Raw genomic sequence first — 12526 nt, forward strand, 5'->3', positions numbered from 1 at the left:
ATGATGATCATTTCCACTGACATCTGTAGACCTAGATCTTCTACCCTTTGTTGCAGCTTTGTGCAAACGACATATTAGATGGTGTCGATGAGTTCATTGAGAGCATTTCTCTTCTGCCGGAACCAGAGAAGACCCTTCACACTCAAGATACAGATCACCAGCACAACTTGAGCCACGGGGAGGAAGAAGGTAATCGGTCAAACGGGTGTTTCAGGGGAAGTGCCCCTCTGTGCATCTCAGAGTTACGGCAGATACCCTAGAACGGCTCTCGGACCCATTTTCAAAAGGGTTTTCCAACAACTGAAGAACCTCTCTCTCCTGCTAGTCTTAAAGGAAGACCCCCCGAGCAGTATCCTGGAAGAGAATAAATCGGAGCAGCCAGGGCTGCCTCAGACTCTGCAGCAAGAGTTCTCGCTGATCAACGTGCAGATCCGGAACGTCAACGTGGAGGTGCTCGCTAGTTTACGGCCTCGTTCCCCTGCTTGCGGATGGCAGTCGGTGGGCGAGGGGACTCTTTCAGCTCTGATCTCGGCTCGCAAAGAGCTTTGCTGCACCAACAAGTGAATCTGTCTGCTTGCTTTTTTATTTTCTAGGTTTTCTAGAGAAATAGATGTTTTATAAATGCACATTATAGTCTCACCATAGTATTTTCTCGTAAGATGAATCAAGGAATAAACTGATGCTCGTGTGTCTTGAAATCCTCTTAGCTGCTCCAACACCTCATTTTACCATGTGTGAAGTTACTTAGAGCCAGGGAGGCTTAGTGATTTGGCAGAGGTTACTGGTGTGGTTAGTGGCAGAGCTGAATTTAGAAGCCAAACCTCCTGACCACCGCCCCCCCTCCCCACACACATACCAGGTTCTTTGGACTCTGCTGTACTGTCTCCCTTTAAAGCTGGTCATTTCCTTAATGACTTAGATTCATAGTAAGAAGGTCACCAAACCTCTTTGTTCATTTAACACATGGAAAGGTTTACTCTCTTCCTTTTGGGGAGGTATTGAAATGCTTTCCTTCAGAGAATTGAGTCTGTGAAGGAGTTTTGAAGCTTGATTTCTTTTTTGCCCAGATTCAACTAACAGTAGGTATGGATATGTGCATAATTATCTCCTTTGGCCTTTTTGGGAGGAGGGGGGCAGAGGGACAGAGAGAATCCCAAGCAGGGTCCATGCCCAGCATGTAACCCAACGCAGGGCTCCCATCTCACAACCCGGAGCTCATGACCTGAGCTGAAATCAAGAATCAGATGCTTAAACCAATTGAGCCATCCAGGTGCCCCTCCTTTGGCGTTTGTTTTATTTTTATTTTTTTTAAGATTTTATTTATTTATTTGACAGAGAGCGAGAGAGGGAACACAAGCAGGGGAGCAGGAGAGGGAGAAGCAGGCCTCCCACGGAGCAGGGAGCCCGATGAGGGGCTCGATCCCAGGACCCTGGGACCACGACCTGAGCCGAAGGCAGACGCTTAACGACTGAGCCACCCAGGCGCCCTTCCTTTGGCATTTAAAACAACTCTGCAATACATGCTTTTCTCCCTACTTTACAAGAGGAAACTGACACTAAGAGATGTAATGACTTGTCTGAAGTCAGCGGCTATTTGGTAGAAGAGATACTATTTGAATCTGTCTCCAGATTTCCCACGTGTGTGCCTTTTTTCGCTCTACTCCAGCTGCCTTCTCTGGTTGGCAGCGCGAGAAATCGAGAGAGAAAGGATTCTTTGATTAATTGGTTACCTGTATCAATTCAGATCATAATCCTTTGTTGAGAACAGTTGAGAAAAGTGTGGACAGCCAAGTGATTCTAGTTTCAGAAGGAGATCTTGATTCCTTTTCCAGGAGTGCTTTTTTAGAAGTATTGAGATAAAATTCATTTACCATAAAATTTACCCTTCTAAAGTGTACAATTTGGTGGTTCATAGTATAGTCACGGAGCTGTGCTACCATCACCCCTAATTCCAGAACATGTTCATCATTTCATCATTCCTAAAAAATCCTATTAGCAGTCACGTCCCATTGCCCGAGCCCCCGCCCCTGGCACCCACTAATCCGCTTTCTGTCTCCATGGATTTTCCCAGGAGTGCTTTTTAACTCGAGTCCGGTATTTCAATTTCTTCCTGCTTTATTTTCTCATCTCAAAATAAATATAGCAAGTTTCAGTTCTACCTCACAGCTTCAGGCTGAAGCTTTTTTAAGTCAAAATACTTTGAACTTATTAAATCAGTGCTAAAATTAAAAATCTGTCTTGAACACGAGTTGTCTAAATCTTCCAAATTCATTTGTCTCTGGAGAGTCTCCCTTTGCCCAGGTCCCGGGAGCCTAGAGCTTGCAGTTAGCTTGTTTAAATTCATTTGCGTCCGGGGGCACCTGGGTGGCTCAGTTGGTTAAGCGACTGCCTTCGGCTCAGGTCATGATCCTGGAGTCCCGGGATCGAGTCCCGCATCGGGCTCCCTGCTCAGCAGGGAGTCTGCTTCTCCCTCTGACCCTCCCCCTTCTCATGCTCTATCTCATTCTCTCTCTCAAATAAATAAATAAAATCTTAAAAAAAAACAACACCTTAAAAAAAAAAAAAAGGGCGCCTGGGTGGCTCAGTTGGTTAAGCGACTGCCTTCGGCTCAGGTCATGATCCTGGAGTCCCAGGATCGAGTCCTGCATCGGGCTCCCTGCTTGGCAGGGCGTCTCCTTCTCTCTCTGACCCTCCTCCCTCTCATGCTCTCTGTCTCTCATTCTCTCTCTCTCATATAAATAAATAAAATCTTTAATAAATAATAATTATTTTTTTTATTTAAAATAATATTATTTTAATATTTATTATTTATTTAATAATATTTATTTATAATATTATATAATATATATTATATAATTATATATATTTATAATTATATATATTATTATATATTTATATATATAATATAATAAAATATATATATAATAAAATAAAATATATTATTTATAATAATATAATAATAATAATATAATATAAATAAATATTATTATTTAAAATAATAAATAAATAAATATTAATAAATAAATAAATTCATTTGCGTCTGGAGATGCCCGATGGCTCATCTCGCGAGCAGTTGTCCCTCTGTCGTCTGCAGATGGACGCGGCGGACAGGAGCTGCACAGTATCCGTGCATTGCAGTGGTCACCGTGTCAAGATGCTGGTGAAGTTCCCTGCGCAGTACCCCAACAACGCTGCCCCTTCCTTCCAGTTTGTCAACCCCACAACCATCACATCCACGATGAAAGCGAAGCTGCTAAAGGTAGGGGTCTGTGTCCACACATTCCCCTTAGTGTTGTAAGAGGAGACGTGTGTTCACAGGCATCAGCAGCTAAGTTGAGTGGTAAAGTTGAATGAAAACTCCAGTAGATAAGATTTGAAAGTCTTTTGTATGTGCTTCGGTGATAACTTCATTGTGTATAGAAAATATCAGAGCAGTGGTTCTTAACCTTTTTGGATCATGGACCCCCTTTGAACAACCAACGAAAACAATGGACCCTTCCCCAGAGAAATTTGCACAAATGTTGTATATAATTTAGAAATATAGTTGTAGTTCTATAATTGTATATAATCTGCTTATAGATGTCATTAAAGCTATGCATTAATCCCTGGTTAAGAACCCTGCAGTACATTTTCATTTATCTGGAAACAGTAGGCAAGGTGTATTCTTTTTTTTTTTAAAGATTTTATTTATTTATTTGACAGAGACAGAGATAGCAAGAGCAGGAACACAAGCAGGGGGAATGGGTAAGGGAGAAGCAGGCTTCCTGCTGAGCAGGGAGCCCAAAGTGGGACTTGATCCCAGGACGCTGGGATCATGACCTGAGCCGAAGGCAGACGCTTAACGACTGAGCGACCCAGGCGCCCCATTCTTTTTTTTTTTTAAAGATTTTATTTATTTGAGAGAGAGAATGAGAGAGAGAGCACATGAGAGGGGGGAGGGTCAGAGGGAGAAGCAGACTCCCTGCCGAGCAGGGAGCCCGATGTGGGACTCGATCCCGGGACTCCAGGATCATGACCTGAGCCGAAGGCAGTCGCTTAACCAACTGAGCCACCCAGGCGCCCGGCAAGATGTATTCTGAAGCTAAAAGATACTTTATCATCGGAAAACAAGGGGCGCCTGAGTGGCTCAGTTAAGCATCCGACTCTTGATCTCAGCTCAGGTCTTGATCTCAGGGTTGTGAGTTCAAGCCCTGCATTGGGCCCCATGCTGGGCATGGAGCCTACTTAAAAACAAAAACAAAATGTAAGGCAATAAAAAAAAAAAATCCATTCCAAGAAAAGAGGTGGTGTCATCCTCAGGTGAGGCTGGCTGGCTGCCCAGGTGAGGTATCTGAAGGGATGGTGGTGCCTGAATGGAGGTGGGATAGCCTGGCATCTAGTCTTTGCTCCTGCAGCCTCAGAAACTTGCTTTGGCAGTTCTAATCAGAGCTAATCAGGCAGAATCTCCATTAAAGAAGCCCCACGAGCTGGGTATGATACACCTTTTTCAGTTTGAGCAGCGTCATGAGTGAAGTAACTGAAATGTCCTGACAAACCAAGATGACCCAAATACTACACACCCTTTGCCTAGTTTGTATCATATACACTTGACCCATCTTCCTGGGGGAAGATACGTAACCAAGAAAATTTTCAAGTGGTGTAAGGATCTCTCAAATGCTACTCTGATTTTGTAGTATAAGTGCATTTTGTGCTTGGAAATTTTTATTTTTCATCCAAGTATAATATGTAGTGTTAAATTAGTTTCAGGTGTACAATATAGTGATTCAGCAATTCTATACATTACTCAGTGCTCATCACGACAAGCGCACTCCTTAATCCCCATCACCTGTTTCACCCATCCTCCCACCCACCTGCCCTCTGGTAACCATCTGTTCTCTATAGTTGGGAGTCTGTTTTTTTGTTTGTCTGTACTTGGAATTTGAATATTTCATTGTCTTATTTGCACATGCAGAAAAGATAGATGTTCCTATTGTTATTAAAATGATAGGATTAAAAGTGATAGGATTAGGAAGTATATTTATTTATTTATTTATTTTTTAAAGAGAGAGGTTTTTTTTTTTTTTTTTAGATTTTATTTATTTATTCATGAGAGACAGAGAGAGAGAGAGGCAGAGGGAGAAGCAGGCTCCCAAGGAGCAGGGAGCCTGATGCGGGACTTGATCCCAGGACCCTGGGACCATGACCTGAGCCGAAGGCAGACGCTTAACCATCTGAGCCACCCAGGCGCCCAGGAAGTATCTTTAAAGGTCTAATTCGGTGCTGCCTGATAAAAATATAATGCAGGCTACACGTAATTTAAAATTTTCTAGTAGCCACACTAAAAAAAAAAAATTGAAAGTAGCAGGTAAATTAATTTCAGTAATATTTTTACGTACCCCAGTATATGCAAAGCATTCTCATCTCAGCATGTAGTCCATATAAAAATTATTGCAAGAGTTTGCATTCTCTTTTTTGTACTAAGTCTTCAACACTCAGTATGAATTTTACACTTACAGCACATTTCAATTCAGCACGCCTAACAACTGAGGCTGGCCCTTTCCTTTTTTTATTTTTTTTTTTAAGATTTTATTTATTTGAGAGAGAGAGAACAAACGGGGGTGGGGCAGAGGGAGAGGAAGAAGCAGACTCCCTGTTGAGCAGGTAGCCTGAAGCTGGGCTTAGTCCCAGGACCCCCGAGATCATGACTCCAGCCGAAGGCAGACGCTTAACCCACTGAGCCACCCAGGCGCCCCAGCACATCTCTATTCAGACTACCTCATTTTACATGCTGTGTAGCCGCATGTGGGTAATGACTTCCATGTTGGACACGCAGGCCCAGTTACACACCTGTCTTCAGTATGTGTATGTCAGTTTATGTCTATAGCATGTGCCTTAAAATGTTAGGATTTATATTTTTAAAGAAGCAAAAAAAAAAAAAAAAGATACATTGTAATTTCCACCGAAGTGACATCTGTTCCCCCTGGCCTGTATTGGGTATTACTTCTAGGATACTGAAATTTTCATGAGGGGTTTGGGGTTCAGCTAGAAGGCGAGGAAAGGAGTAGAATTCACCAGAAAGAAGTGTGTTCTCTTAAGCTTTGTGTGCCTGCCCTGGCTAAGGAGAGGGCTTCTCGAATATGCTCTGTGAGCCTCTAGAGTCAGGTGGAAAGTAGGATGCCGAAGCCTCAGACACAGCTCCGGCCTCCCTGCATCTTCACGACTTCCCACTGCTTTGAAGAAGAAAAGTGAATCAGGAGAAGGAATGTTGCTATTCTTGACTGTGTTTCGTGCCTTTTCTAGATCCTGAAAGACACTTCCCTGCAAAAAGTGAAACGAAACCAGAGTTGTTTGGAGCCCTGCCTGCGCCAGCTCGTCTCCTGCCTTGAGTCTTTCGTGGTGGGATTCTTGTACCAACCTACGCTTTGATGTTTTGTTTCGTTTCTTCCTCCCCAAACTAATGTGTCCTTATTTTGTAAGTCAGCTTTAAGACAGCTTGTGGTTTTTCGTCTGTTAACTTTTAAATTTCAGAACCAAGAAGACAGCACTTCCAGCAACCCCTTTGCACTCCCGAACTCTGTCACTCCGCCCTTACCAACGTTTGCCCGAGTGACCACTGCCTATGGGTCATACCAGGATGCCAATATTCCCTTCCCTAGAACCTCGGGGGCCAGGTTCTGCGGAGCAGGTTGGTCTCTTTTTTGGTTCTCTGATTCTAGATTTTGAGAGCAAGAAGCCCAGAATGTCCTGTAGTCTGTAAAGAAATCTCAGAAAAATCAGGAAATTTTCATTTGTTTTTGTTTCCTGGGAACTCAAAAGACTGCTGTAGTGTTAAGTGGTCTGATGCTGAATTGGCTTCTGTGGACATATCCTGGGAATGTTCAACAAAATTACAGTTTTAATTCTTTTCATTCTGGTGAGCATGAATTTGAGTCTAATTCAGATCCCTGATTCTCAACACAGGACGGGTCCCCTAGCAAAGAAATATAAAGTACCTGAAAAGATTTTTTCCACACCACACACATCCCATCTCTCCTGGATCCTAGAGATTCTGACCTTTGTCCTTGTTACATATGGCCACAGCCAGGACTGACCAGGGCTTCCATAGGATTTTCCACGTGTAGCTCATTGACGCTGATGTGCACATGTGTGTCTCCTTTGTCAGGGTATCTGGTGTATTTCACAAGGCCGATGACGATGCATCGAGCAGTGTCTCCGACAGAACCTACTCCAAGGTGAGCCTGGGAGATGCAGATGTTAGCTGCATTCATGGGGCCATAAGTGGGCAGACATCTGGGAATGAGCACTGAGTTTGTCTTTGGACAAGTGGTTTTAGGTCTTCAGTAAATACCCACTCTAAGATTTTTTTTTTTTAAGGTTTTATTTATTTGACAGAGAGAGAGATAGCAAGAGCAGGAACACAAGCAGGGGGAGTGGGAGAGGGAGAAGCAGGCTTCCTTCTGAGCAGGGAGCCCAACGTTGGGCTCGATCCCAGGACCCTGGGATCATGACCTGAGCCGAAGGCAGACGCTTAACAACTCAGCCACCCAGGCGCCCCCCACTCTTAAGATTTATTCATGAAAGATTAGGTTCACGAAATTGCCACTAAGCTGAGATTTGGGAGATCTGGTTACTACCAAACCACCAGAAGAAGTACTTTGATAAAAGCTGTTGTCAAAACAAGGCAAATTCTTTTTTAGTGTGCTTTTCCCCTATTGCTAAAGTATTATTTGAACATTAAATAAAAATAAAAAAGTAATGGGGCGCCTGGGTGGCTCAGTCATTAAGCGTTTGCCTTCGGCTCAGGTCATGATCCCAGGGTCCTGGGATAGAGCCCCGCATCGGGCTCCCTGCTCGGCGGGAAGCCTGCTTCTCCCTCTCCCACTCCCCCTGCTTGTGTTCCCTCTCTCGCTGTGTCTCTCTCTGTTAAATAAATAAATAAAATCTTAAAAAAATAAAATAAAAATAAAATAAAAAAGTAACAAGATCATCTGCAGGTCCACAACACTAATACACCACTTCTAACATTACCGAAACATGTTAAATTTTTAAAAACGACAAGTGGTTGGAAAAACTCACAATATGGAAGTTTTAAATTAAAATTTGAAAGCTTTCCTTTTCCTTGGCGAGTCACTGTTAGCAATTTAATACGCTTTCTGTCTGGTCTCCATTATTTTTCTGTGTGTGGGTTTTTTGGTTTATTTGTTTTGTTCTGTTTTTAAGAGGCAATCTAAAGTAACAAATGGGAATGTGGACTTTGGAGCCAAGCCATGGGGTCCCCATCTTGGCCCTGCTGTTCTGTGACCTTAGGCAAGTTACTAAACTGTGCTTGAGTTTCCTCAGCAATAACTTGGGGATGATAGCGGCACCTACCTCCTTCAGTTGCCGGGAAGATTAAATGTGTTAATCCCTAAGAAGCATTTAGAACCATGCCCGGCACATTGCTCTGTGTTTCCTATTATTACTCCTGGTTGTATTTTTTGTTCTTGTTTTTGTTTTTTATGTTTTTACTGCTTTATTATTTTTTTAATTTATTTTTTATTTTTTATTTTTTTGAAGACTTTATTTATTTATTTGACAGAGACACAGCGAGCGAGGGAACACAAGCAGGTGGAGTGGGAGAGGGAGAGGCAGGCTTCCCGCGGAGCAGGGAGCCCGATGAGGGGCTCCATCCCACGACCCATGAGATCATGACCTGAGCCAAAACTAAGTAGGACGGACGTTCAGCTGACTGAGCCACCCAGGCACCCCTTAACTGTGCATGTATCTTTTTTTTTTTAAAGATTTTATTTATTTATTTGACAGAGATATAGGGAGAGAGGGAACACAAGCAGAGGAGTGGGAGAGGGAGAAGTAGGCTTCCCGTGGAGCAGGGAGCCCGATGCGGGGCTCGATCCCAGGGCCCTGGGATCATGACCTGAGCCGAAGGCAGACGCTTAACGACTGAGCCACCCAGGCGCCCCTGTTTTTACTGTTTTATTGAGATATAAGTCACATAGTATATAGTTGACCCATTTAAAAGAATTCAATGGCTTGTTGTATATTCACAGATACAGACAGAAAGTAGATAGTGTTTACCCAGCCCTGGAGGAATGGGGGACTTGGGAGTGTTGACAGCTGGGGGATGCAGTTTCTTTGGGGGGGGTCATTAAAAATGTTCTAGAATTGACGATAGTGATGACTGCACATAAATTCGCCTATTCTGGGCATTTTATATAAATAGAATCATATAGTTATGTGGTCCTTTGTGATTGGCTTCTTTCGCTTAGTGTAATGTTTTCAATGCTCATACACGTAGCATGTGTCAGAACTTCCTTTCTTTTAATTGCCAGATAATATTCTATCATATGTATATGCCACATTTTCTTTATTTATTCATCAGTCAGTAGATGTTTGGGTTATTTCCACTTTTTGGCTATTATGAATGATGCTGCTATGAGCATTTGTAAGTTTTTGTGAGGGCCTAGATTTTCATTTTTCTCAGGTATATACATGTAGGAGAGGAATTGCTGGGTCATATAGTAAAGGTTTTTTTCTTCATTAATCAACTTTATGTTTTACAACAGTTTTAAGTGTATAGCAAAATTGAGTGGGAAGTCCAGAGAATTCTAGCATACATCCCTGAGCCCACACATGCACAACCTCCCCCATACCACTGGTTTTTTAAGCTTAAATGTTATCAGTTATATAGGATAGACTTCTGGTTCTGCTATGGGGCAACCAGGATAACACAGAAGCCCTCCCGCTGCAAACACCTGGGTGTGCTGGATGTAATATAATCAGCATATTTACAGGAAAGAAAGGAGATCGAAGCTACTGCTGTCCTGAGAGTCTGCCAATCTCTGCAGTAACCTAGGCAGATGAGACCTTGGCCAACAGGACTGGGGAGTTAAGTGTCAGAGACCCCATATGCTACTTTGGGTTCTTTATTTGAAAGATTGTACTAAAAAACAATCACCTACTCTCAAAGGGAAACAAGAATATGTGTATCTGGGCTTTGGATCAGAACAGCATTCTATTGAGGTATAATTTACAGTACACAAATATGAAGTGTATACCTTGATGACCAGCACCCAGACCAAGATACAGAGCAAAGGTTCCCTGTCCTTTCACCCAGAGGAAACCAGTCTTGTGACTTCCATCATTGTAGTTTTAGTTTTGCCTGTGCTTGAGCTTCATCTAAATAGAACATCATGCAGCATGTGCTATTTTATGTCTTACTTATTTTGTTCAACTTTATGTTTTGGTTTTTGGATTTTATTTGAGAAAGAGAGAATGAGTGGGGGGCAGGGCAGATGGAGAGGGAGAGGGAGAAGCAGGCTTCCCGCAGAACAAGGAGCCTGGCATGGGGCTGGATCCCAGGACCCTGAGATCATGATCTGAGCCAAAGGCAGATGCTTAACCGACTGAGCCATCCAGGCGCCCCCAACTTAATGTTTTTGAAATGGATCCATATAGTTGTATATGTCAGTGGTTCCACTATATGAAATAATACAGTTTGTTTATCATTCTCCTCTTCAGGCATATTTGGGCAGTTTGGGGCTATTATGAGTAGATCTACACATTCAGGTCTTTTTTTTTTTTTCATGCATATTAATTTCTCTACCCAAGGACTAGAATCCTTGGCTCCTAGGATAGGTGTATGTGTGATTTTTGTTTTTAGTATTGCCAAAAAGTCTGTCCCCAGTGGTTGTGCCATCTTATCAGCAATGTTTCAGAGTTCTGGTTGCTCCACATTCTCTCCAAAATTTGGTGTTTTCAGTCTTTTCAACTTTAGCCATTGTGGTGGGTATGTGGTATCTCATCCTGGTGATGACTAGTGAGTTGGGCAGCTTTTGTGTGCTCATTGACCATTTGGGTATCTTCTTTTGTGATATGCCTGTTCAAGTATTTTGCCCATTTCTTTAGGACTGTGTTCCTTATTATTTATTTGTGGTTGTTTTTTGTTCTGGCTGTAAATCCTTTGCTTGAAGTATGTATCGATTTTCTCTTAACCTGTTGCTTGTCTTTCTCCTTCCCTAATGATTTTTGATAAACAGAAGTTTTTAATTTTGATAAAGTCCAACCTGTCACTCTAAAAATTTAATGGTTAGTGTCTTTGTGTTCTAGGAAAAAAATCTTAGCCTACCTAAGGTCACAAAAATATTCTTCCGTTTTCTTTTAAAAATTTATAGTTTTAGATTCCTTATTTAAGGCCTGTAGTCAATCTCAAATTAATTTTTGTGTATGATGTGAGATAGGGGCCAAAGTTCACTTTTTTCAGTAGAGATACATAATTGTTCCAGCACCATTTTTGGAAAAAATTTGACTTTTCTCATTGAATCTGCATTGATTTAAAAAAATTGCATTGGACGCCGGTGGCTCAGTCTGTTAAGCATCTGCCTTCGGCTCAGGTCATGATCCCGGGGTCCTCGGCTCAAGCCCTGCGTTGGGCTCCCTGCTTAGTGGGGAGTCTGCTTCTCCCTCTCCCTCTGTCCCTCCCCTCACTTACGCTCTCTTTCTCTCAAGTAAATAAAATCTTTAAAAAAAATTGCATTGATACATTGTTGAAAATCAATTGACCCTATGTTTGTGGGTCTATTTCTGGAGTCTGGTTTTTTTTGTTTTGTTTTTTTTCCCTTTCATCTATTGGTTTCTCTGTATGCCAACACTATACTCTTTTTTTTTTTTTTTTTAAAGATTTTATTTATTTATTTGAGACAGAATGAGAGAGAGAGAGAGCACATGAGAGGGGGGAGGGTCAGAGGGAGAAGCAGACTCCCTGCAGAGCAGGGAGCCCGATGCGGGACTCGATCCAGGGACTCCAGGATCATGACCTGAGCCGAAAGCAGTCGCTTAACCAACTGAGCCACCCAGGCGCCCTGCCAACACTATACTCTTAATGTAGCTTTTATACAGTAGGTCTTCAAATCTGCTAGGGTGTGTCCTCCAACTTTATTATTCTTCAGGATTATGTTGGCTACTCTAGGTCTTTTGCATTCTTGTAAAAATATGAAATGGCCTATTGGTTTCTACAAAGAAAAAAAAGCCTATTCATATTTTGATTGGAAATGTGTTGACTCTGTAGATCAGTTTGGAGAAAATAGACACCTTGACAATAATCTTCCAATGGAATCTTCCAATACACTAACATGGTATATATCTATTGTTTTGAGTCTTCTTTAATTTCTCAGCAATATTTTGTATTTTCAATGCACATTTTAAAATTAAATTTGTTTCTAGGTATTTGATGCTATTGTAAATGAAATTTTTTAAATGTTTATTTCCAAATGTTTGTTTCTAATATATAGAAATAAGTAGATTTTTATAGATTGGCCTCCTATTTAAATTCACTTATTAGCTCTACTAGTTTGCAGATTCCTTTGAGTTTTCTATGTATACAGTCAGAAGTATTCTCTGCTTTTGCAGACAAAGCGTTTTTCTGTTTCATAAGTTCATTTTGTTCTTTTTTTGTTTCCTTTTTTTCCCATTTTACCTATCTTTTTTTTCTCTTGGTTTCATCACGTGCTTAAGAGTAACACTACTTGGAAATATGGAAGGACTCTAGCCA

At 41.8% G+C, this 12526-nt stretch overlaps 1 protein-coding gene across 6 annotated transcripts in view; it reads left to right on the forward strand.

The window, feature by feature from the left end:
* Window positions 1-12526, forward strand: part of WDR59 (WD repeat domain 59) — an 84699-nt gene that overhangs the window by 47007 nt on the left and 25166 nt on the right. For all 6 annotated transcript variants that reach the window (XM_054511259.2, XM_045890743.3, XM_045890740.3 and 3 more), the window contains exons 12-17: window positions 57-189; window positions 326-450; window positions 3095-3259; window positions 6280-6375; window positions 6508-6664; window positions 7142-7211. In XM_054511259.2, coding sequence (XP_054367234.1) covers window positions 57-189; window positions 326-450; window positions 3095-3259; window positions 6280-6375; window positions 6508-6664; window positions 7142-7211 — 746 coding nt within the window. The remainder of the gene's footprint in view (window positions 1-56; window positions 190-325; window positions 451-3094; window positions 3260-6279; window positions 6376-6507; window positions 6665-7141; window positions 7212-12526) is intronic.

The sequence above is a fragment of the Mirounga angustirostris genome, unplaced genomic scaffold (genome assembly GCF_029215605.1).
Source record: "Mirounga angustirostris isolate CCGP_5_RB_7025 unplaced genomic scaffold, mMirAng1.0.hap1 SCAF_16, whole genome shotgun sequence".
Classification (NCBI taxonomy): Eukaryota; Metazoa; Chordata; class Mammalia; order Carnivora; family Phocidae; genus Mirounga; species Mirounga angustirostris.